The 26,113-nt window shown below is 41.9% G+C and overlaps 3 protein-coding genes across 17 annotated transcripts in view; 1 reads left to right on the forward strand and 2 right to left on the reverse strand.

Annotated features, from left to right (window-relative positions):
* Window positions 1–6,672, reverse strand: part of LOC117222170 (ribosomal protein S6 kinase alpha-5) — a 52,018-nt gene extending 45,346 nt beyond the window's left edge. For 2 of the 5 annotated variants that reach the window (XM_033473723.2, XM_076520402.1), the window contains exon 1: window positions 6,481–6,672. In XM_033473723.2, the coding sequence (XP_033329614.2) occupies window positions 6,481–6,592 (112 nt within the window). In that variant the 5' untranslated portion in view covers window positions 6,593–6,672. Of the gene's footprint in view, window positions 1–2,412; window positions 2,547–3,010; window positions 3,677–6,480 lie in introns of those variants that run through there. The other 3 variants (XM_076520403.1, XM_033473725.2, XM_033473722.2) reach the window with 2 other exon arrangements.
* A 1,383-nt stretch (window positions 6,673–8,055) lies between these two features.
* d4 (double PHD fingers d4) lies at window positions 8,056–25,813 on the reverse strand. Of its 10 annotated transcripts, none has more exons than XR_013033014.1 (10): window positions 25,607–25,810; window positions 25,413–25,522; window positions 24,736–24,972; window positions 24,453–24,658; window positions 24,220–24,289; window positions 22,267–22,422; window positions 19,785–20,279; window positions 19,486–19,592; window positions 18,749–19,173; window positions 18,051–18,669 (listed from the first exon to the last, which is right to left on the reverse strand). XR_013033014.1 is itself a non-coding variant. In XM_033473726.2 (9 exons), exons 1-9 carry the CDS (start codon window positions 25,684–25,686, stop codon window positions 11,971–11,973), a joined length of 1,599 nt encoding a protein of 532 aa, XP_033329617.1. In that variant the 5' UTR covers window positions 25,687–25,812; the 3' UTR covers window positions 8,056–11,970. The 10 variants fall into 10 exon arrangements, 6 of the variants coding, with proteins under 6 accessions (XP_033329617.1, XP_033329618.1, XP_076376534.1 ...); XR_013033013.1 differs by lacking the exon at window positions 18,749–19,173 and having other exon boundaries at window positions 18,053–18,193; window positions 18,566–18,669; window positions 25,607–25,813; XR_013033016.1 differs by having other exon boundaries at window positions 18,058–18,193; window positions 19,107–19,173; window positions 25,607–25,811.
* Window positions 8,637–10,030, forward strand: Iyd (Iodotyrosine deiodinase). Of its 2 annotated transcripts, XM_033473731.2 has the most exons (4): window positions 8,637–8,811; window positions 9,022–9,234; window positions 9,292–9,608; window positions 9,691–10,030. In XM_033473731.2, exons 1-4 carry the CDS (start codon window positions 8,637–8,639, stop codon window positions 9,874–9,876), a joined length of 891 nt encoding a protein of 296 aa, XP_033329622.1. In that variant the 3' UTR covers window positions 9,877–10,030. The 2 variants fall into 2 exon arrangements, with proteins under 2 accessions (XP_033329622.1, XP_033329621.1); XM_033473730.2 differs by having other exon boundaries at window positions 9,022–9,608.
* Window positions 25,814–26,113: the final 300 nt, after the last annotated feature.

Genomic DNA, 26,113 nt, shown 5'->3' on the forward strand with positions numbered 1-26,113 from the left:
ACGGGAGCGATTAGCGGCTCGGTCGGACGCAGGTAAAACCGTTCGCGTGGCGGCTTTACGAACGGTTTCCGTGCGCCGCGAGTTACATGTCCTCTCTAATAATGTAATTAATACGGAAAGTTAGCCGGCGAAAAAGAATGTCATTATAGCCCCGGTCTCTGCTGTAATTTTCGATCTAATGGACGGACTCGATACAGTGCCTGCCGATAATCTCTGTTGTTACCGCGGATCGGTCTACTACGAAACGCCGATGACTATACGCTTAGGAAATAACGCGTTCCTGCTGTAGTCACCTACTGCGATGTAACTACGGTCTTGCTCGCGTTCGCGAGGAAAAGCTGCACGATATACTTTCCGATTAGCTTTCGGTCGTTTGCGGATTTTACGCGTTTATGGCAGAAATGGATCACAGTCGAATGCAACGAAGATAGATCCGCGGACTAGAGATTAGAACGATCATTAATTACGACTGTGAATCAATGTATAGTATCTTACTGGACATATAATATAACGTCATGATGGCACAGAAGACATCAATTGCTCGGTATTGTCTTATTAGCGCGACTATGCGACCGCCACATATGTAATCAGATACAAAGAGACTATTATGCAAAGTTCAAACGGGGGAGTCGTATTTACGGTTACGATTGTAAGACACCGCGACTGCGACCTACGATCTAATGAAAAGCTCGGTGCACTATTTATAGATGCAATCATTAAATCCTGATCATCCTACAATGTTGTGACAGCAAAGTCATATTATTGACCGCACGGTTCATCCGACTGTTCGACGAAAGGTCAACTTCATTTTTTTATAAGCACAACTCTAGACCCACCATATGGTCGCGGATTATAGTCACCTATCTATTCTACACCGACGGACCATATGGCTGCGATGCAATTGTATAACTACGCTAAATTTGGACGATAGTCGTGCAAGCTCGACGACTCTGCACCGGTCGCAAATAATTTTTCAACTATAAAGTTCAGCCACGCGCGTTAGAATTCCTGTACGATGCGGCGACAGCATTGTACAACGCGGATACTTATAGTTCCACCCTCTGGTTTTTAATAACAACGCGCATCCTTGCGCATTGTACAGCGGTGCGCATAATTACAGGCTCGAGAGAGAAGTAACTTTTAAATTGTCACGGACATCTAAGCGATAACTCGATGAAACCATCATACATATTTGTATATTTCGATTTTCTATTATTTCCAATATCATCTACTTTCTATCATTTATTTCAAGAAATTTTCAGAAAAAGGCTGATACGATATTTTGTGAAATTTTCGTTCTGATATCGTGAAAACCGTAAAAAGTGACTTCGTAAAACCGTAAAAAGTAACTGTAGAGTTATTCACACCGCTGCATACTATACTTCCTGACTATTACGAGAAGATTAATCTGCACTTCCGACCTTCCCGTCGCGATAGGCTTGCGTCAATATTGGCGATAAATTTGCCAGCATTTTCCGCGTAAAACGCGGGGACTGACTCGGATTCGCGATAGGCTAGCCGACGGCGTAGTGAGAACCTCTGCGCGATGCTGCTGAAAGCGGTGACTAAATCCTCGGTCAACATCCATGGAAATATCTCCTCGGTCGGTTTGTTTAAAAACGCGTGCCGCATCGGCTCTTCGAATCCGACGCCGAAAAAACATAGCCAAGAGAGAGAGACAACGGGGGCTAAAGGTCAACGCGTGCGATCCGGTTGCAACGCGAAATAACGAAGGTGACCTTGATGCAGCACCGCGGCTAATACTATGAAAAACCGTTCCGATTCCCATTCATCGGGCTTCACCCTGCCTGAACGCGATTTTCCCGTCTCCTCGATAGGTCGAAACTCCAAACAATCGAGAGTGGGCATACCTCGCCGAGCGAACAACACCGATTAATGGGATTACATGTGTATCGGCTTAACCGTAACCGTGTTACACACGCCCGTCTACTGCCAACCAAACAACAGAGAGAGAGAGAGAGACTCTGATCGATATACATAGAAATATATACGATACGTACGTACACGCGTACGTACTTACTTATGTGTATACAATTCGTCCGAGTGTTCGTTTCGAGATCGAACGGAATCAAGCGCACGCAACATATTTTCGTTCGATTTTCTCGTGTCTTACGTCGATCATTCGCCGTCGTGACGCAATCATTGACGCGGAGAGCCCCAGCAACTTCGTAAGCAACGGATTCTCGCTCGCCCCCCCCCTCCCCCTCCGTCGTCGATATTTCGCGTCTTTTTTTTTCACGCGCTCGCGATGTAAAAAAAGTCCGGGGTGTCGCAATCCCTTTCTCTGGTTATGCAGTCGTGTTCCAATTCCTCTGCCGAGTCAGGCAAAAGTGCCGGCCCGAACGAAACGGATTGCCGTCGTTATCCTACTGACACACTTAAGTAGCGTACCTTGTACGGAGAGCACAGCCTCGGCCTTGGCCACCTTCGCGAATATCCGACGCTGTCTCGCCTCGTTTCGGGAAGAAGCGTGAGTAGAAGAGCAGAACGGTAGCGAGAACGGAGTAGCGTAGAGAAGAGAGCGGATCCGACGGAGGGGGGAAAAGAAGGCAAACACGAGAAATTCCCTCGTCGCACCACGATGCCACGTGTTCCGTGGACGACGGAGAAAGAGGGATATCGAGATCACCGCTCGCTGTCTGTCCCTTTCTGTCCGATCGAAACGCCCGAAACGTCGTGAAGTAGGGGGGAACCGAGCGAGCGAAAGAGAGACAGAGAGCAAGGGCTTCGCGTTGGTATTTATTTTTAAATACGCAACAGGACACTGCGGTATTCCCCTTCGACGACGTACACGGAAGTTTCCACTACGGTGTGCCGTGCCGTGCGAGCCGCCACGAGCATATGGTTTCGCGAGAGCCGATCGCTAATGGGTCTCTCTCCTCGTGCGACGCAAATCGGTGCACTTGAAACAACACTACTGTCCCCGATATACGATAGGACCGCCGATCGGCTGTATCGGTGACCGAACGATGCGTGTATGGAAAATTACCGATTCGATCTGATCCATGGAAATGTCTCTTCGTGCGATGGCCCGTTCCACTTTCACTTGACGAAGCACGTTACGTCGCCACAAACACGGAACGAGATTTCGACGTGTGCACGTAACGAAACGACCGCGAGACGTGTGCGCGCACGAGAACGTTCGTGTACATGCACGGCGCCTGCACGATGTGTCTGGACGATTGTACACACGACACAACGACGACGACGACGACACGATGGTACGAGGTACGCGATAACTAGACACGATGCGCACCGGCCCGAGTCTCGAAGTCGACTGACGAACGCCCCCCACTACGAAGCCGACGCGAGTCACCCTTCACCGGCAACTAACAGCTGATTTGGAAAACACCGAGACCCGCCCAGTGACGGACCCACCGGACCAAGAGCCCGGCCCGTTGCGTAATACCGGCTAATCCTATTTCTCGGCGAGACCACGGAATCGAATTAACGGAACGCCGGGGCCTGCGATTTTAAAGACGTTCGCGATTACTTTCGCGAACATATCTCGTACAGTTTCAAACGTTTCGGATTTAAAGAAGATATATCGTGGGCTACCGATACCGTTGATTTGTTTGAAAACAAGGTACAGAAGCAGACACACTCAACGAGAATTTGTCATGGAATTACGTGAAATTATCCTTCCACTTTTATAATTAAAGCATCGAGCATTATTAACCGTCTCTTTCGATCGACGATTAATTTTTTCATCGGTCGATCGAATCAACATGTTGACCTTCTCACGATTAATGCATTTATTCGTTTTCATCGATCATCGGATCGAATATAAAATTTTAATCGATCGATGCTCTACACTGTCTATTAATAACCTGTTAACCAGCTAGCTGTTGCAATCTGAGAAGCGTGTAAGTTACTGTGATTATATTGTATATATTTGATTTTCTTTATAGATTTTGTTTAAACACAATATTTTCATCGAATATACAATTTAAGGGAAAAATATCCAAGCATATTGTTTTCGACAAATATAACGCCCTTCTTGGTGAAATTTTCCTAAACATTTCTGATCATCCAAAAGACGAAGCTAACGTTTTAGACCTATACCGGTCAAGAACAGCTAATTGATTTACGCTGTACAAGTAGATACAAAGCGACGTATTCAATGCGATGGAAATTAAAACATTAAGATGTCCCAGAAACAATTTGTTGCACAGAACATATAAGCGTGTATCGCTTTAATAATTCTGTCGCTGAAATAAGGGTGACATAGCAGTCAACACGATACCGATATCGTATGTATTGTGTCGGAATGCTTGCCAGGGTTCCCCGAATAAACGTCAGTCACGAGGAGTTCAATAAATTTATTGAATTACAGACGATTGATTGAAATACGTTTAGTCGAACTAATGTACGCGATGTGACGTTGATCGGTGGTAACCAATGTACGCGACACTAAGAATTTTCGGACGCAGTGCGACGGACAAGAATTGGTCGCGTTGCGGCACGCGTGGGGCGAATCCGTGGATCGTGAAACCTGTTCCCCTACCATGTGTTGTTACTTAAGAGGCCAGAGATAATGTTGGTTCGTGTCCCGGGGATAAGGAAAGTGTCGCAGTTGGGCCACATCGAAGAGAAGTTCGAAGTGGAAGCATGTGCCTTCGAGGAGCACGAGCAACGTTTATGATTCACGATATATATGTACGTACGCCTAAAAGAGCCCGTATCATTCGCCTATTACAACACGCCAGTGATTGCTATAGATACTCATCGACGGAAGAGCGAATAGAACAATGTCTTCTTATGTATACTTGAGAGGTGTTGGGAGACGTTGGTCAGTAAACGCGCTCGAATCGCACATCGGAAAATCAGTATCGATCGTCGATAAACAGAACGTCGATTCGATCGATAAAGTCATAGTTCATTACTTATTTGACGCACTATGTACACTCGGTGTAAACGATTCTGGCCGTTTGTATCATAAAATCTTTATGTACAAATGATTAAAGAATTATCGATACTACGGTATACCGCCTGTTTGAAATGCAATTATTCTTTGATTATTCGTTGATCGTTGTTCCATTTGTTGTTATAGGAAATCTCATAAATTGGACGGACAACGCAATTAAAATCGACCGCTTACGACTATATAATTTGAACGTCGAGCTGAAAATCCAGTTATTAAGGCTACCACGAATTCCATTTCCTTAAACTGGTACTGAATATTTCATAACTATTACGCAACGATCGTGGTACACTTCTTTTAGAATCATCCTACAGAACAGTGCTTACATTATCCGTGATGTCTTGAATCCCTTGGCTTCAAATGATTTTTGATGTTTATGAAGATGAAGATTTTCATTTTATTTTGCAATTTAGATGGTCAATTAGCCTGTATAGCTTGTATATTCAACAGATGAATGTTGAGTAATCGATGAAACTATGCTTTGATTTGAAATACTAAAAGAAAAAGCTCATGAATGAGAAAATGTTACCGATGCATAAAGTAGATTATCCAAGTCTAATTACAAAGGTCGGTCGGGTTATTTTAAAAATGAGACCATGGACAAAAGGTGATAAACAATTCACAACCATGGCAGCATGGTTGTTCGCTTTAATGGCCAGCCTCTGCTTGCGAGCCACTAAATTTAGACATTCGCATGTGCATATTGGTTTTGTTCTTTAGATGGTTTGCGCGCAGGTTCCTTATTTGGTGTTAACAATGTAACAGACTCGCTGTCATTACGCTTCAACCCAAATATTTTGAGCAAATGATGCACACGTGATGTGCTCGCAAGGTGTTGACGCATTGTGTTACAATCTTTTTATTTGAGGAGCCATTAGAAATAGAACAAGAGGTCGAAACAAATCCACGAGGCGCTTCAGGTCAATGTTAGGTCGGTCACAATATATAGAAATGATTTAAAAATAACTTGATACACTTGATACACATTGTACCACCCTGAGTAATCTTCAATCGATTAAGAAATTCAAAAGGACTGATAAAAAGATACTTTTCACGGAAAATATAAGATTTCATCAGAATACAGTCTTATCCATGATTAATTTATAGACGGACGGGAAAACATTGATTAAAATTCACGATAGAAGAAACTACGATCTTAAAATCAGGCAGCAGATTTGTTCTACCGAAAAGGAACATCATACTTTCAAAATAGCTGTATATACAGGTTGTGATTGGTCGACGGGTTTCTCTAAAAAATCGTGGAAGGTCAAATTCCTTCGGCTGACCATTTTTATCTCGCCGATGGAATGACAAGCAACGATTTCGTATATATTTACGATTCGGTAGATCGAACTTTCGCGTGCGTGCATGGAACTGCTATCGATGCAACAACTACGTTCATGATTTCAAATGAAAATAGGCACGTTATCGATATCATTCGGGCGACAAGCTGCGTTATCGGAATCGAAGATAAACTTGGCTATCTCCTATGGCCATCGCAAGTCGAAACGTGTAAGAAACATAATGCAACATACCAAATGTCAAGACATGGGTGACCGTCTGCTCCGTGCTGGTATTCTCAAGGATTTCCGAGGGTGGGGGTGGTGGCGGTGGCGGTGGAAGTGGTGGCTGCATGGCGTTCTCCATTCCCCTCTTTATCGTCAAAATTGGTTGTCACCGACGATGATCTCCGGTTTCTTCTATTTTATTTTCTTTACAGCAAACACATTTCGCAGAACACGACGCTTGTCAGACTCTCCTCGTTTGCCGACGGGACGTACGCCGTCGAACTGTGTTGCTCGCACGACTGTCGATACACGCGCGACAAGATCTACTTGACGCACAACACGACGAACCAACGAATAACGTGTGTTCTCCCGGACCCGAGGAAGCCGATCGTCTTAATTGTCGCGGGAGCCGATTGCCGAACCAACGAATTCACGTTGACATCGCATTTTACATGATTAACCGACGTTTTCGGTCCGTCCGTTTTGACGGGCGACGACGAGACACGCACGTTTTGACACCGCGCACCCGCACCGCGCAACGTACAACAGCGACTGCGACTGCCTTTAGTTGGTGCGTCAGCCGAGCCGAGCGACCGTACCGACACACAGTAATAGAACAAGTACGCAAACGGGGAAAAATCAAAAATCAATTTTTCTATTAACGCACTTTTCCTTTCACCTCGCATCAATCCCCTATCGACTGAAGTTCTAACAGAAGATAATCGACTGAAAAATATTCTTGCACGACAAAGATAAAACTACAAGTGTCTGTTCTTCGAAGTCAATTTTCAAATTTTAAAGTAGAATCCGAATAATTCTATTTTACTATTAATTTCATCATATCTATGATGACGTGATGCAATACGAGAAAGATCTGTACAAGGATTTTACGCATTTAATGTAATAAATTTAATAAAACTTGGAACAATTTTATTTATTATCTGAGAATTATTTTTCTTTGTCTCATTTTGTTCAGTTTATTCATTGCTCTATTTCATCTAATATTGAAATTGGAAGAATTTGACTACCAAGATCTATTTATTGTATTTCATTATATTCCTTTATTAAATTCTGTTATTCTTATTTCTTCAAGATTGCATGGAATTACCTTTTAATTGTAATGATTAATAGATTAAATTAGAACTTTAAAAAAATGGGCGAAGTATGGACTGAATACCATTACTGCACTATATTCAAGAATCTTGATATGTCGTTAAAAAGAAATAAAACGCGAGTAAAACGAAAATGCACTATAACTGTCTGCTAATGCGTGTCATCCGTGTTTCTATTTCACCTTGAACTTAAGTTCTAACCTAATTTGTTTACGTCGATGTTACTTTCATGGTCGATTGATTATCTCTACCATCGATTCTCTGGAAATTTCGAATGCCGAACTTTTTGATTTTCGAACACGGGCCATCGCCATGATACTGAGCGACTGCAGAAACGAGATGATTTTGTTACGCCGCTATAACGAAACACTTTAATCATCTTCTATTATTAAATACGATCTCCATAGCTGAAAAATGGAATATTCTGCTTGAAACGATTTAGGCGTAGAATGGTTCCTCCCAACGTACTATACGAAATAAATGATGACCGTTAAAAGTAAACAGTGACTTTATTTGTAATAACAAGTTTTTTAACAACAGTAAGATGTTAATAAAGGTCATTGTCTAAGCCAGCGTCAATGGATTTATAGTAATTCTTAATAGCCTGAGTTTCTCTGTCGCTGAATAATTAAATCGTTACCATACTACTTAAGATGTAGTTAAACGTTCGTAATAGATCGCATTATTCTCTTCTGCGTTAACGTAAGGTTTAAAAGGTATTATCGTCGTTTTAATTGTATGATAAGAATTATATTCTTCTTGACTTGTTTTTCGCGCTTAAAAGATTAGAAACGTTGCTAGGTATATAATGTATTTAAAACACACGAGTACTTAAGTATTTCGTTGTATCGTAAATGATCGGCAGGAATAAACTTAATAAATGTTTTAGCGCGAGCGATGGGATGGGGTAACATTGTTTGTATACTCATGTGCGAGCGATATAACTCAGATATTTGAGGTCACATGCTTCCCACCACTCGTATTGCCGCCTTTCATTATACTGAGATCACTCGTAACATATACAAATGACAGAAGTAAAATAGTGATTCGTAACAACGTATTTTCTGCGAAATGTTCTCTGAATTGTTACCATTTTGGACGAAATACTGGTATCATGTACTGATCGGTATTATTTCCTGTAGCTTTTTAAAATTGTTTTATAATGTCAGGAAAAAACGTACCGCACTCGAACAAACTGATAAACGTGATTTAATCATTTTGGATAACACTAAGGAGCAGCTAGAAGGTAATACCCCACATTATTGCCACCAGTCTTGGATTTGTAAAGCTAGAGTTACTGAAAGCTATATGTAATTTAGAATACAAAATTAATTTTAATATTATGCCAAATCCATTTTATTTTATCTTATACGATAGATACTTCCAATAACTATTCTGAATGTACGTTAAGTCTAATTTAAAGCAAAAGGTCTTGAGTTATAATATTTCTTTTCAGACATCGGTGAAGAAAGATTAGAAGATTGTGAGGAACCTGCACTACCGATAGACTTAGAACATATTCTATATAATTACACAAGGCCCACGGAAGCAGAATTGCTTCATCGGGCTTCTGAATTTTATAAAATTGTAGCTGCTAGAAGAACCTTAAGATTTTTCAGTCCAGACCCTGTACCAAAAAAAGTCATACATGACATAATAAAAGCTGCAGGTACAATATTATGTAATTACATTCACAAAATTCCTTACACATTTGAGTCTATTTTAGGCACTGCGCCTAGTGGTGCACACACAGAACCATGGACATTCGTAGTGGTATCGAACCAAAAGGTGAAAGAGCAAATACGATGCGTCATTGAAAAAGAAGAAGAAATAAATTACAAGCAGCGAATGGGGCTCAAATGGACAACAGATTTGCTTCCGTTAAGAACTAATTGGGTGAAGGAATACTTGACTATTGCTCCTTACTTGTTACTTGTGTTCAAACAAACGTATGGTATATTACCAAATGGAAAAAGAAAAATTCATTATTACAATGAAATAAGCACATCTATCGCATGTGGTATTCTCATTACCGCTATACAAGTATTAACATTATAATACTATAGTTTCTTATACTGTGTACCTATGCATAATATGGATCTTAATATATGAATTTTAAATCTAGCACGCAGGTTTGGTAACTCTGACTTCTACTCCTTTAAATTGTGGACCTGCTATCCGCAACCTTCTTGGACGTCCTCAGAATGAAAAGCTTGTTGTACTACTGCCAGTGGGATATCCAGCAAAGGATGCTACTGTGCCTGATCTTCAACGAAAACCTCTATCCGATATTTTAGTAGAAATTGAGTGACACGCATGTAACAACAAAATCTGCCTCGCGAATACTCCGTTCAGAACATTGGAATATTTGCTGTGTTTGTGGAACAATATAAAATGAGTACACGTAATCATAAATTTATACAAATCCTATTTTTCTTTTCATAAAAAAACTTATATTTCCTTGAGTATTGTTTCTTGCTTATGGATACCTTACATTACACTTTCGCAAATATATATTATTTATTATAATTATAGAATATAGTTTTCCTTGGTCATGACATGACTTCTGATCTTACAAAGTTAATCCTAAAATGTTCAAAAGGGAAACTAATCCCTGAAGTATAGCACCCGAAGAAGTTCTATCGTTATTTATCATGTATTATCCTTTCTGCATTCAGAAAAATTTTCCATGGCACACAATAAGACTGTCTAAAAGTTAGCGATTCGGTTTACATAAACTAATGTTTATTCAAATTTGCATACAGTGTGTTAAAAAATAAGCGATATAAAATGTAAACTCACCACGTTGAATCAAAGTCAAACTCAAAATACGTTTTTTATAAGACTAACTCTCTCTCTCTTTCTCTCTCTCTCACTTTCTCTCTCTCTCTCTCTCTCTCGCACGCGACACCTAATACACAATTCCACGTCATTAAGTGACCCTAAAGTTACTAAAATAAAAAAAGAAGAAGAAGAAGAAGAAGAAAAGAAAGAAAAAAAACGGAAGGAAAACAGTTACATCAATGAATACCAAATATCACCACAGTATCTTAAATTAAGTACATTCAATATATAAAATATAAAAAATACTGAACTAACGATAAAAGGAATAATAGAATATAAATTTCTGCGGTACTGCAAGTTCTTTTGTATGTCATAGCTATACTGCTACTAATGGCTGTGTCATTAAGTGTAAAAGCTTTAGTATCATGGATACGTACAGATAAATAGACGGTGTCCTATTTATCGCTATTTTTATGAAACAGATACTATTTAATATCATGATCTTTTTTTCCTCTAGATTATCAATTTCTCTCGTTATCGTTTTTTGCTTCCTTCTGAATCTCGGTTCTTTTCGTGCATTTTTTTGGGAGGGGGGTCTGACAGTCGATAGCGAGGAGCTAAGAGATTTCTATCGCAGATATTCGAGATCTCCGGTTTCGGTGTTTCGATCGTAAGCAATTTTCAAGAAATAAAAGAAAAACGGTAAAAAAGCAACTGAACTTCGAATGTCAATGGCTATAAACTAAATTTGGCCTAGAACTAGGAGAGTATCTCATCGCGTTTTTCTGTCTTCATTGTTATCGATTCCCGAAAACTAACGCCTAGAATTTGTTCTCATCCTATCTCGATCGTTAATCATGTCACGCGGTCGTTCCTAAACCGAATAAAAAATATATTTCTCGCGTCTCAATGAAAAATGCAATCGACCGGCAACAATCGGTTGCGGGGAGGGGTCCTCTCGGTTCTCACGATGGTATCTCTCATCGGTTTCCGCGTTCACACACTACTTTTCTTGTTTTTTTTCTTGTTTTTTTTTGTTGCTGGTTTACGATTTTATAGAAAGATTTTCCGGACAGTCCATCGACGGTACATTGTCGTACAACTAATAATATGGGTAAACGCTAGGGGGCTCAGCTAAAATTATATAATACGCAATTATTTATTAATTTTCTGAGATCACCAGTGCCTGAGACAACTGACGCAGTATTATCTGTATCGTGTTACGAATACTTCGTCAAACGTTTTCGTCTTAATCATTATCGCGAACTTAAATAAGAGAAAAAAAGAACGAACGGAGAAAATACGGGAGCGACAGGGGGTGGAGGTGGGGGAGTCTCAACGAAGAAAACAATCAGAAGAAAAGAAGATTAAGAAAACGTTAATGCTGCCAACGTGTCGACGAATCGTGTTAGTGTATCACCCGGTGGTTACTTCGCTCTACGTTAAAACGAACGTAGAAGAAAGAAAAAGAAAACGACGAAAAAAAGAACAAAAACGAAAACTAAAAACAGAAAAAAACGAAAGTGTGCTTCTTTCTGAAAATACTCTCCTAATTCAGGAACGGCCGCTGCACCACAGCAAATAGATAAAAATCCGTGACTTATCTACGAGACAATGAGCTTTAATCACGGCGATGAAATTCTGCTATGCACAGACGGCAAGACCAGGAGCCCTCGGGAGGAGATGCAAGAGGTGGAGACAGACAATACATGTGGTATCCACGATCACAGTCGTCACAGAACAGCAGCTGATCCTAGTTTAGTTCGCGAAACAGTCTCAAATTAGCTTCCAACGATACCTAACGCGCCAGCGGATGATCGCGTTTTTTTTTCTTTTCAAAATCTTTCAAATCGATCGATTTTCAGACGGTTTACTTGAAAGAGATCAGAATTATCGTAGACTTTTTTCTTTTTTTTTGTCAAAATCAATCCGATATCGTGACCGATCCGGCGTCAAATGTTAGGACACGTAAAACCTCCACGCTGAACAATAGCTCATCGACGAGCGTAATTTCAGCATCGATCGAGGCTGCGTGTCGCGCACTACTTGCTCCAACTAATTCAGCTTCTTCGAGCGATTTATAGCGCGCAGAAGTCGGTCGTCTCGTGCAGAACGGAACAATATAATAGAAATTCCACGTTGAGTACCACGCCAAGTTCCAAAATCTCTTTAATTCATCTCTATTCGTAATAAATCGAATTTAGTATCACAGATCGACTTCTCTATTATTCTATTATCCTTTGCAGTACATATAGCGCACGTTCATGAAGAGATCCAGAGCCAAAGTCGAAAAGTCTTCGGGATCTCCAAAGATAGATAAAACGTCGCTTTAGCAAACGTTTATGCTATTTGTATACGGAGATGCGGCATTATAAAATAAAATAGCGTAAGATAACGCTAATTTCCTGAGAAGGGGCAGATAGTTGGAGTAAGTTGTGGGCGACCACCGGTTTGGTTGATCCCGTGAAATAATGGTAAATACTCACATCGTTGTCGGAGGTGCCACAAATGGAACAGCATTTGCATTCGATACACTGCCACCTGTACTTGCGAACAGAAACGATCATGTTCGCAGTGAATTGCAAACAAGTCGGATGCCCTATAACAAGAACGTAACGGAGGTCATGGAACAAGCATATTCGGGGACGGAGCAGGATAGTTTGCGTCTGGACGAGTAGAAAGGTGCTAGGACATTTATCTTGTGCCGAAGAACAGTGAACTCCAAGCTATTATTCGTTTCTATATTTGTCACATTTTACTTTTTTACGTCTCGAATTCGACCAACGAACATATATATATATATGTATATTTCTCACGGTCACGTCCAAGCGATTCGCTTATTGTTTGTTTATCCGAATATTTTCGAAACCAAGTCAAGAGAGCGTCCACGAAATTGTAGATCGGTTTCTTTTTGCTTTTTTAGATTTTTTTGGTCTTTTTTTTTGTTCTCTACTGAATTTTGTTCCTTTGGAAACGCGCACGATAGACTGACAATTCTTTTCTTTTCCGTTTCGTTGTTTTCTTTTTCTTATTTTTTTGTTTTTGTTTTCTTTTGCATTGTATGACTTTCACCCTTCCTCAGCACTAAAAACGTCCGGAATAATGTATAACGTTTTGTTTATGTTTCCGCACAGAATGCTTTATTTCATGATATCTGCGATTCTTTTGATGTCACCTCTTGAACATATTGTTATTTTATTTGGAATAGTAAAGGTGGTAAAAGTAATAGCGGTGCGTACCTTGGAATAGTTCACGTTCTTTCTTGCGCAGCACAATATAAACGTCGCGGACCAGCACACTCTCCCTCGAACATAATCCACCCATGCACGCACACAGCCAGCCGTGTCATCCACCCACGCGTAAACGTTTTTCCCATACTCGCACCATTCAGAACCACGTCCCTTTCATCCTGCTCCTTGGATAGTCTTTCACCCTCTCACATACACACAACTCATAACGTATCACATTTGATATATATATATATATAATATATATATAATATATATATTTATATATAACTAGCGTTACTTAAATACTAGATTTGTAAGCCTCATGGGTATTGCTTAATTAAAAATTGCCTAATAACAAGTCTTCGATTTTTATATAACAAGGAGGAACTATTTGCATGCTTTCGTATCATTTTTTTCATCATTTTCTCCCCTTTCTCTCTCTCTCACTCTCTCTCTTTCTTTCTCTCTTTCTCTCGCTCGCTCTCCTTTATACCATGTGAGTTTTTCTTGCGATAATTGTAAAGAGTGTCGAGAACAATCGAGAGCGGAAGGGTACGGCAGTAAAATCGAAGAGCATCCGGAGAACTGTTCTAATTGAAAATAAAATCGCCCGACAAGACGATGCAACAAGGGAGTTCATTTCGATCGAGTTACAACTTCTCGTGTCCATAAATCTATGATAGTATGCAACGGTTTTCTTTTCTTCTTCTTCTTTTTCTTGTTTTCGTTAGGAAAGAAGGAAAAAGAGTTCCTGCGCCACGGGCCGAAAAACTCAGAGGGTATCGGTATTAACGTTTACAAGAGAAACTAAACGGCCGGCGCGGCGCGCAGAGGCGATTTTGCAGGAACTCGCGGCCGGATGCCTGTCGAATCATTGCCCGGAAATCTGGGTCGAAATCCGCCGCGGTTCGCAGATAATTCGCGACTGCTGAACGACCGCGGAACGAGACACGACCGGCGCAACTTTTCCGCGCGCGTTTCGCCTTTGCCGCGGTAACTCCGTTCTGCGTCTCCAATCTTATGCTTCCATCGAGACACGTTCCGCCGCGGTTCGTCCATCGAGAAAGAGCACATTCGCGGCTTTCCGACCGTAGTAATGACACAGGGGGGTGCCGACGACCCCCGCGAAGTTTTTAATTCGCGTTTCCAGCCCCTATATTTTCATCCGAGAACGAGCGATCATTTCCGTTTCCGTTCGGTATATCTTCGACCGAGCAAGAAGACTTCGGAGAAGGACTTCGCGAAGGTTGTTCGTCGAATCTCGGATGTTAACGAGAGCGATCCTAGCCGAACGAACGACGAGACCGGGAAGAATCGGTCGCGTTACCCGCGACGGTTCGCCTCTGCGCGACGTCCTCCCTCTGTTTCTGCGTCGCGAGTACCAAAGCTTGTACAAAACTAAGCTATGATCGTGTCTCCTACTGCAAGGAAGATACAAGACGCACATCCTTGTTGCCGCGACACGTGTCGGACACGTGCCGCGTTCGAAACGCGGAAAGCAGTATAGTCTCTCTCTCTCTCTCTCTCACTCTCTCTTGGCACGCCCCTAATCGCGCGCTGCCCGCTGATTTTCCTGTTCTCTCTCCCTTTTCCCGTTTTCTCCTTCTCCCCTCTGTTTCCCCGTGTTTGCTCTTCCTGTTCCTTTAAATATGCAATAAATATATCCCGCCGCCGTTCGACGACGACCCGGCAAAAACAGCAAACGACAAGTGTACACGCTATAATATGCAACGCGGCGACGAACAAACGATTAATGCCCAGAACGAAACGGAAGGTTTTCGGAGCAGCAGGTCGGCCCCGCTGGAATGCGTGTGTAAACGGACAAGAAATGGATGGAAATGAAAACGCGGCGACGAATGGTTCCATCGGAATTCTAAATGAACCGATCTCTCTATCTCTCTCTCTCTCTCTCTCGCGTCGCGCACGATTCTTTCCTCGAACGAGACCGGTCCGCCTGGTATCTCGGGTTGCCGATGGTTTTCCCAATCGAATATGCTTCTTTCTCTCACAAAATGTCCTAAGCTCGACGAGATTGGCAATCGGGCCGTTTCAGCGGAAATAAATTCGCGACGTGGAATTTTCGGCGATTTCGACGCGCGGCGACCGCTGTTCGGCTACTCTCGAAACGCTCAAATTGTGCAGGTCGGACATGTCGTCGCACGTTCTCCATGTATTCTTTAGGAGTCGATTACAGTATTCAAGCTATTCGCATTATTATCAATACATGGCAGAGTTGTTTCCACTAATTTACCGAGAAATCTAGATGCACATACGGTGATCGCGCCGATCGCAAGAAACGGAAACCAAATGTAAATTATTGATTCGTTCCGTTGACGAGGCTCGACGAGCCGAAACTGGCGCGTCGACGTTCTTGAACACTTTTCATCCAGCAGGCTGCTTTCTGAACCTTGTTTCCGGGAAATTGTCCACGAGAAATACGGAGTTCGCGGAACATATCGGCAGTTTATCGACGAAGAGGCGAGGCGTTTCGTATAAAATACGTGTAAAATTTGTCGCGAACTTCTCTCCGCTTCGGTTGGAAGACGACGGCGGAAACCTGTCCAACGGCAACCCGGATCATTCCAGGAAGGAGGGAACCATCGATCGCGCGAGGAATCGGATCTTACGTAAATGGAAGCTTCGATCGAGCACCCGTTCGATCTACCCGGTGTCCGAAAAGCACCGGCGGTTCATTGGAAGTGTACGGTGAGCTGCGATCGTGTAAACGCGTAAAACGGTTTTGTATTCCGAGTGCAGCCGTTGCAACGTGAAAAATGCGACCGTGAAAATTTACGTCGAACCTGTTCCGTACTGTGAAACCGAGTCTTTCTCTCGTTCTCTCTTTCTCTCCTGCACGAGTATTCGAACGGTAATACTTTTAGCTAGCGTTATATGTGCTGCGCCTCTTAGGTGTATTGCAGATCGATAAATAGAAGTACGGAGAACGCAAAATGTTCGAAACGAAGAACGAAAATTATTTACAAGACCGTCCTCTCTTCCCCTAGAAACGTAGAAATATCGAAAACATGGTTCTTTCCCCGTTTTACTATATATATATAATATATATATAAATATGTTGCTCTCGTTTAAACGATTCACGACTGTGCTGGATAATATAATTATAAAGTCTATATTCGTATCGTTTGTTTAAGCTCTCTCTCTCTCTCTCTCTCTCTCACTCTCACGCTCTCTCTCTCTCTTAAAACTTCTCGATTATAGAACGATTACTTCGCGGCAAGCATCTCTTCTCTCCTCTTCCCACTCGCCCCCTCTCTCTCTCTCTCTCACTCCCTCCATTTTTCTTTTTGCTTTCTTTTGATTTTCAAACACAATAACGTAAGAACGCGGTCTACACTGTAGTCAAACAGAGAACACAAACACATCCTCTTCAATACGTGCTCTAGTGATACACTGTGCAACAGGAATTTCTTTGTTTTCGGTTTTTAAAAAGTCGAGTGCACGTCTCTCTCTCTCTCTCTCTCCCCAAAAAAAGAACGGCAGACCGTATTTCTGTTCGTCTCGTGCTTTTTTGTCTTCTTCTCCCTTTCTTCTTCTTCTTCATCATCTTCTTCTTCTTATTTTGTATCGTTTTTCTTTCTTTCTTTCTTTCTTTTCTTTCTTTAACATACCGAGATTCGTGTTTCGCGTTGAATTACCCCCCACCCACCCGCCCTTTCGTTTTGTTTTGTACATTGCTCGTTATTTACTCTTTTTTTTGTTTTGCCTCGTAAAAATTTGTCCCCTTAAAAACTAATCACTGAATTACAATAAATCACAGTTGATCCGTGCAGCAAAGGAATCATCGAACATTCCCATCGCTCAGATGCGACAAGTTGCACCATTGACAAACTGATGTTTTTGCTTTTCGTGCCTTGACTAGTGTACGTAAAGCTCGTAACCGTTTTCACCATTCGCTCTGTCTCGCACGCACTCTCTCCCAATCTCTCCTTCTCTCCCTTCTCCTCTCTCACTCTCACTCGCTCTCTTTCTAATACGCTGAAACCGTGCAGCTCCTTAATTATTGCACACATGAATTTACCCTTAAAACGATGCGATTCTCTCGAACGTACGTCGTTACAGCAACTAGTTTTTTTCTTTTTCTCTCTCTTTCTCTTTTTTTTCCTTTTTTTTTCGTTATCGTCCCACTCAACCCAAAAATAGTGTTTTCTTTTTTCGTGTTCCTCTTTTTTTTCTCTCTCTCTGTTTGTTCTCGTTACGATCCTCCGCGGTGGTATGAAAAATAGCTCGACAGGTCCGGAACCGCGATCGAATCGACGACAATTCCGAATTAATTGCTAATTACGAATCGCCCTTGTGCGAACGCACGTCGATTTTATCCTTTCTCTCTCTCCTCTCTCTCTTTCTCTCTCTCTCTCCCTCTCTCTCACTCGCTCGCTCTCTTTCTCGGCTCTGTAGTCGCGTGAACACAAGTCGCGGATCGTAAAGGAGACACAGGAGCGACAAAGAAAAAAGCTAGTCCACCGACCATGTATACGAGGAGGACGGTAAACGGGAAAGATTTGCCGATTTCCTTCTGTTTTCCTTCCACGGGACCGAAGTAAGTATATGCCGCAGCTCGAATGGAGCAATTGTTCCGAAAGTAAATCATAGAACCTGGAAAATACAATCATTAATATTCTGTTCTGTATTAGGTCGCCGTTAATTCTAGAAAAAAAATAGAGGGGGGCAGGGTGGGGTCCGCGAACAAAACGAACGGACAAGAACGATTAAAAAGGCTGAAGCGAGCAAGAGAACAGAACCAATCGAAACAGCAGCGGGAAGATGCGTGAAAGAAAGTTCGAGTACAACAAAAATTCGAAACTGTCTTTTCTGGAGGGAAACCTCTGCCGATTTCGCGGTTAGGGTCATTCCGATCGAGTGCCTCTCTAGTTGACCACCGTTCCGATTCGTCGGTGAGAATTTTCCAAAGAGAAATCAGCCCGGTCGCGACACGATTTCGCTTTCAATTGCGACAATGTTTCTTACTGTAACTATCGAGGCACTGGCTAGCATGCATCAGCGGGGGTCCAAGTGTCTCAACAAATGCTCGTTGCAATCCAAACATAGTGCGCGTCTAATGCATGGGAGATCTACAACAACGACTACGGTAAGGTATATATATTGTACGCATGGAAAATAAACAGTCAATATTTTTAGGAAGACAATGACCTAACTCGGAAATGACGAAGCAGCGAGGAATATCGAAGACGCGGGTCAGTCTATTAACCAAATAGTTAAGGAAAACAAATCCATCGAGTTCCTCTAACAATTAAACGAGAGTCCTCCGAACGGGGACCCTGGATCTGAAGTGTTTCCCGAGGAAAGAAGCTCCAGGACGTACGTGTTTCCCTTGTAAAACAACGTGATCGACCGATCTCGGCTGTTTTGCACAGCAAGGAAGTCCGTCCAAATTCTTCGACCGTAACCGATTCGGATAAGGAGAAACACGTGTTCGAGGAACTTTTTGCCAAAGTCGCACCCACTTCGTCGCAGGCATGTCCAGCGAGAATGGAAATGGATCTCTTACGTTGAGCTGCGTTCTACGGGCCCAAAAGCTATGAATCCTTCGAGGACGAAGCTCATGTATCAAGTCCCTAAAATTGCAAACAATTGTTCCGCTTTATATATATGAGACATTTACAACATTGTAACAAGTGATTTTTTTTCAATGCAATGGGATAAATACAATCGCTCGAACCGAACGTTACTCTGACATAGATATATAGACGGGTGTCCGAGTCTAGCAGGTGTGTTAATAAAGAAAAAAAAAAAAAAAAAAAAAAAAACAAACAAACAAAGTTGATTTGGAATGCCTGGTCGGAAGTCAGATCCGAGAGGGTTATTGTCTGGTGCCGTAGCGGCAGAAGAGGGTGAACATGATGGAAGTAGTGATCGGTAGTACTTACATCGGTCCCAACACAGCGCGAAACAAAAGCAAAAGCGGCGGGGTTCCCGACCTGGGCGGGGAACGCGTCCTGATAGGAGTCCGCCCCCGTATACATGGCCAGTGGTCCTGATACAGAGACCACCGAGGAAAAGTAAAGGAAGGTAATCCAATGATCCGCTACCCAGAGAGGGTTCGATCGACGGAACGACACACGCGATTACCGGACTATATATCATCGGCGGATACACACACGCCACCTGCATTAATTGTGATTCGTTCTTCGTGTATACTTGCGCTTGATCTTTTCCTCTGGCTTACCTGAGCGGCCGCAGTCACTGCACGAGACCAACTCCTCGGAGCCGCCGGTCTTTTTATTTTCCCTAGCGTCGCCCAGACAGAAGTCGCAGTACGGGGAGGGTTGCGCGGACTTGCCAGCTTTTTTTTCGTTAGTCCCGGGGGTCGGGGGCCCCTCCGTTCTCACCGAGGAGGGCGAGGGCACCGCGGTTCCCGGGGACGAGGCCGCAGGCAGGTGGTCCTCCTTCGTCGACGGTATCGTCGGCGACGCGGGCGCGACCGTCGCCTGCGCCGCCTGTGGCTGCTGCGTCTGCGCCGGCTGTGTCTGCGCCGGCTGAGGCTGTGGCTGCTGGGCCTGCTGAGCCGCCGGCTGGGCCTGCTGGGCCGCTGGCTGAGGCTGCGGCTGCGACTGCGCAGGCGGCTGCGTCGACGCCCCCGCAGCGGCCGCGGAGGGTGCTGCGGGGGACGGACTCGAGGTACTCGATGAGCTTGCGTTCTGACGACCCCGACGTGTACCACCTAATCACAAACCGACCACATACCCAGTTGCGCTTTGCGTCACAAGCTAATGACCATGCACACTGGCTTAGAGACAATGAGTTTTAGAGTCAATCCTGTGACCACCGCCAGCATAATCGATTCCGCTACGACCCACCTATCCCGGAATTCTTCCACGCTCTGCAGACGAGGGCACAGGGCCGTCCTTTGCAAATTCTAATTTATCGATGATAATGCGGTTGCAAGGAAGAACGCCGTGTGTCACATATGTTCAGATATTCGTCGCTTAACACGGTTAAGCGCCATGTCACTCGAAGGCTAGCAATACTATTGACACCTAAAAATTTCAGAATAGAATAGAAGTTATTAGAACTCTCGATTTGTGACACTCGTCGTTTTTCCCTTACAGCTACAGAATTATCTGTTCAGATTCTGGACATTTTTGACAAGTTGGAAACTGTTCCGAAATTAGGGGTCTCGTTTTCTCCCATCGCGATTGGCTGCTTCTGTCCCCACTCCCGCATATCCCGGGCCCTGATCCCAAGACCACGTGTATCACATGTTGCAGCAGAGGAGAGCAGCTCTGAATCGTGAGAACGATTTTACAAAAATTGAAAAATTCCTTGGGAAGGCGGTCACTTGCCTTGGCTAATCAGAATCGATTATTCAAAGTGGCACAGTAATTGAAAAAAGGAACTGGCACAACAATGAGGAAAGAAAAGTCAAATAATATGTATATGTAGATATTATATATATAAATATATATACATACATATATATACATATATATAACTATATATATATATATAAATATATGTATGTATAGAATCGTAACAAGGTGCACAAATTATGTCAATCGATGCATTCCATCACCAAGAGCAATTACAACGATACAACGTCGAAGTATCCGTTCCAAGGTCAGACAGTAACAGCGGCGCAAACGCGGCAACACTACTATTTGCGACTCTTTGGAGAACAATCTCCGGGCGTACGGGTATATTATATAAAGTATGTATATGTCTTTAGTGAAGCTGCGGCAGGCGATCATCGTAAAAGGAACAATCGAAGCCAAAATCGCTCTATGATTGCCAAAGCGTATTAAAAAAAAAAGAAAAAAACGAACAAGATAAAAACCAACAAAGTAGTAAAGTGAAGTAGAGAGAATACGAGCAAAACGGAAAATGAAAAAGATACTGTAAACGCCGTTAGATTACTCCATTACAAACAACTCAGATCAAACTCATCATGCTGCGAAAGGATATTGTATGTATGTATATAGAAACAACCATGATCAAAAAGTACACACACGCATACCAAATACTCGAGAGAGAGAGGCTGCGCCTAACAACTCTACCTCGGCTAAGAAGGTAGCACAACTCTCCCCCGGCACACGACAGAACAACTCTCAAGACGCGATTGCAGAAGCATGCTATTGCAAAACATTCGCCAGAAAAGTCGCTAGTCTCTTTCCCCTCTCTTCCTTCCTTCCTTCCATCTTCCAAAAAAAAAAAAAAAACGAAGAAAACGGATAAATAATAGCCTCGAGTCGTGTCGAGAGAACAAGATACACCAGCAGTGTACGTAAGTAAATTGTACACGATGCTGAACAGAACGGTATCATACTGGCTTAACGACACTGTCTCCGTATGATAGTCGAGAAATGTAGACAAAGTTGTGCAAATACAGAGATCAGATCAAAATAGTAAACGAGTACGGACAATCGTGAACACAAAATGAAGTATAGAACGCTACGTTATTTGCCTAGCATGCATTTGCAACACATTTAAAGAATATAATACTTAAGTTCCATCAAGTATAGGGGGCGGGGGAAAAAAAGAGATGATGATCCGGATGAACACTGGGTGGTTGCGTGAAAATGGATGATCAAGATCAAAGATTCGGGGTTCCAGGGGTTGTGTAAACAAGGGGGGTTTCCAGGAGCATGGGGGATCCGGCGGCGACTGCCACAAAAGGAGAGTGAGAAAACTGAGCTGATTTTGGCTCCAACCTGGCTGGTTCGAAGCAGCGGTGTCTGCAACGCTCCTAGGTTCAACTTCAGCAGGACTGGGACTTAGTTCCTTAGCAGGATCACCGGAGGAAGTAGAGTGGGAATGACCATAATGGTAGACCAGACCAGGTCTGGTTTTATACCGTGCGCTGCATACTGCAAAAGTGCAAATACTGTTTTTTCCCACAAACCAACCAATGCAACGTCCACGATGAGACAGAGAGAGAGAGAAAGAGAGTGAGTGAGTGAGAAATCTCGGTTCGACGAGTTGGTTGGACGATTAAGGGAGGATAATGGTAGCCGTCTAACCGCCATGTCGGACTGGTGTGTCCCACACAGTATGACATCGTTTATGTGTATGAAGAAAGCGAAAACGGACAGTCGGTTCTCGTGTATAGCGAGAACATCTACTGGATATCTACAGTTTGGAGTATACATGGCGGTTAAAGGATTCGAGGAAGAAGCTTACCAGGTTTAGGATAGCATTTGCACACCTTCCGTACCAGTACATATCCCTATCCACCTACGAATCTATATGTGGACAAGCAGTGAAGGAGTTCCAGCCCAAGAAGCAAAACTAATACGATGCAAGGCTTGATGCTTGTATACTCCTACAGAATGAGCTCGCTACAGTGTGAGCCAGTACATTCTTGCTCTGTTATTGGCAGGTAGTATAGGTCCGAAGATATTTGGCCGATTACTGTAAGCTCGATCAAGAATCAATGGTCTATACTCGTCGGCAGAACGTGTCGGCTTAGAATCGAGGCTTACTAGTCTTGACCAAATGTCTTTAGATTCATCCGCTAGTCTAACAGGAGTGGTTTCAAGAAGTAAACAGATTGGCAGGCACATTCGAGTTAATTCATAGACTTCGCGTCTGGAAAAGTTCGATCAAATTAGTAGTGACTATTATACTCCTTCAAGGTCTAAGCAAACGCGGCCACCTAGCGAATCACCTTGATCTCATTGACAATCATTTCATCGACAATTCTTCACTGGACATCGCCGACAATATTTATCACTTCGTTTATTCAACCACTGACTATGTATATATACAGATAATATTGGTCGTTCTCCTAAGTGATCTTCAAGAATATTGTCAGCAAGTAAATATTGTCAACAAAATTAAGCATCGATGAAAAGATTGTCTATAAGATAAGAATGACCACTCCTTATTTTTCTTTTTTTTTTGGAAACATTATTTCTTGTAAATTATGGATATAAGAAATTACAGTTCTCTGAACGCGAATCAGTAAGGTATGTTATCTTCAAATGATTAGAAAATGGACAGTGTTCACAATTTTATACAGCCTACATAATGTTTGAACGCACTGCATACGTTCTTCGTGCGAACATTAACATCTTTAATACACGCGTGATCAATCTTATCCTTTCATACAGAACCATGTCACGTCTCTTCATACTTCGATAAATAGGAAAAAGAGAAATGGAGTACAAGGTTTGATACAAACACAAAGTATACGACAAGGATCGGAGCATCCTATAGTGTACTGCAAATTGATTAACTTGAAGGAAAACAGCAGTCAATACGGTACTGATCAATCTCACTGAGCAAAAGAGCATTAAAATCCAACATGAAATTACTAATGAGTCTAAAGGACACCTCTCCACGTTATAAAGTTCATTATAAATTCAGTTACCATCCCCAAAGTGTAAAATTATGCGGCAACCAAAACTAGAGTCTTCAATAATTTATTTCGAGCTTTCATATTATTCTTTTTCTGTATATCATATATTAACTTTTTGCGTATTTTGTGAAATAATATGTAGGCATCATAAAAATATAGTTATTTAATAAAATTAACAAATCTTCTAACGTAATGTACTTGTTCGCTTATTCGAAATAACAACTGATAGAACTAATAATAATAATCATAATGAAACTAGTAACAGGAAGTGGTCATTTGTAGTTGTATCTATGGTTAAACTTACGGTCACAAACGAATGGCTTATCAGTGTCAACAGCATCATAGTTGGTTTTTTTGCGCCCACGTCCCCCACCCTATTTAACAAAAGGTTTTTACAATCTTTAATATCAGATATGAAAAAACGAAAATGTAAAATTAAAGAATATAATTGCATATTGAATCAAGTATTTCACAATATGTTTGTGCTTCTTAATTCTCATAATAAACATTCTGCTAATATTAACAATAAAGAATAACCTTTGTACGTTTGCTTCCTGGGTTATCTGTGGAAGGAGGATGATTTCGTGCAGGATGATGTCCACCACCACGAGGTTTTCTTCGTTTCCTTTTACTACTGTAACTTTCTTCATAATCATAATCACTTTCAGGATCAGGTTCCTCGTACGTATCCATATCCAATATGTCTTGTTCGTCATAGTACCAAGCATCTTTACTGTGTTCCTCTATAAGTAATTGTTATTTTGATTCAATTAAGTATAATGTCCACAATATATTTACATATTTTTATAAATATATCTACCTTTAAGAGCAACAGATTCTTTACTATCATCATTTACATGTGTTACAGTTTCTACACCTTCTACGCCATCTTCTGGATCTCCTCTGGGACCCCTTTTTGGATGCAAATAGTGCATTAGATACTGTCGTCTTTTTTTTCTCCATCTTTTACTGGGATATGTATATATTTGACCGTGTAACAAGCCTGGAAGCCTTTCTCTTGCTGACATAAACAGCGAAGAATGATTTTGTGCTACACCTGTAAATTTATAATGATTTCTATTATCAATCTATACCTGGCGACACCACAGATTCACCATTCATTTTTAATTAATCATTATTTAATAATAAGAAGCAACAACCGACCAACGGAAGAGATTTTAATACAAAAATTTAGCTTTTAATCAAATAAATTGTAACTCCTTATGTCTATAAACTGGTTCATGTAGTTTTAATTGAGAAACCTCGGTAATTCTCGACATATTTAAGAAGCTATTTACGAATTATCATTTTATTCCGTTGTCTCTTGCTATTTGCGTCATAAAAAATTAAACTACGCATGTCAACAATAGTAGGAGTACAACCAAAAAAAAGTGCGCTAACTGAATTCAAACAGACGCGATCGATTTCTGATAGTAGCATTATACAACTCTGATAACTAGAGCGTTAAAAGCATACATAAATCACGGTAAGAAATACCTGTCTGTGAATCGAGGAAAGGCATACGTAGTCGTCGTTCCCTGCATAATCGGCTGTTATAATTTGAAGCATTTTCGATGGATTCCCTGTATGCGGTGTCATTAAGATAGCTGCAAAAAATCGATAGTAGCCATGTAGACGCTCCAAATCCACGAAAGTCAAAATTCGTCGATGGTTGCTATTCTTCTACGTACCTTTCTATTTTACACAAATTACTTTCGTTCACCACTTGTATAAGTCCATGGGAAGCTGGTGAAATTGTAATGGCTGTCATTTTCTAACAACCAAATAGTACGCCTCCAACTCCTGGTAACCGTTCGCTCTTCTTTCCGGAAAAGGAGCTCCATTAACTGACGCATGCGCTGTTCGTTTGATAGTGGGGCTTGGTGGCGCCCTCTACAAGAGGACTACGTAAGCCAGGCAGAAAAACTGCTTCTTCTCTGATTGGTTGACGCTTCACAGCTAAACAGTGCTGCCCTCACAGTTCTAGGCAAAGAAATTTGTCCTGTAATTCAAATAATTCGAACGAATCGCCACAAGACAAAATGCATTGGGGAACGCATAAAATATATTAATAACATTAATGAAAATAAAATTTGGATTAATTAGAATTCTAATAATAACAGTATAACATTTAACGTGAGAAATATCGTAGAATATAAATTCATGTTTGACATTTGCGCAAGCGCATAGTTTGTGTC

The sequence above is a fragment of the Megalopta genalis genome, chromosome 3 (genome assembly GCF_051020955.1).
Source record: "Megalopta genalis isolate 19385.01 chromosome 3, iyMegGena1_principal, whole genome shotgun sequence".
Classification (NCBI taxonomy): domain Eukaryota; kingdom Metazoa; phylum Arthropoda; class Insecta; order Hymenoptera; family Halictidae; genus Megalopta; species Megalopta genalis.

Excerpts from the sequence above, each read along its gene's own strand:
- Iyd (XM_033473730.2), top strand. The coding sequence starts at position 8,637 with ATGTTCTCTGAATTGTTACCATTTTGGACGAAATACTGGTATCATGTA. Across the intron at positions 8,812-9,021 it reads CACTAAGGAGCAGCTAGAAG|ACATCGGTGAAGAAAGATTA; the intron begins GTAATACCCCAC and ends ATTTCTTTTCAG. Across the intron at positions 9,609-9,690 it reads TTCTCATTACCGCTATACAA|CACGCAGGTTTGGTAACTCT; the intron begins GTATTAACATTA and ends TTTTAAATCTAG.
- d4 (XM_033473726.2), bottom strand. The coding sequence starts at position 25,686 with ATGACAGCCATTACAATTTCACCAGCTTCCCATGGACTTATACAAGTG. Across the intron at positions 25,523-25,606 it reads AATTTGTGTAAAATAGAAAG|CTATCTTAATGACACCGCAT; the intron begins GTACGTAGAAGA and ends GATTTTTTGCAG. Across the intron at positions 22,423-24,219 it reads TAAGCCATTCGTTTGTGACC|TATGCAGCGCACGGTATAAA; the intron begins GTAAGTTTAACC and ends GCACTTTTGCAG.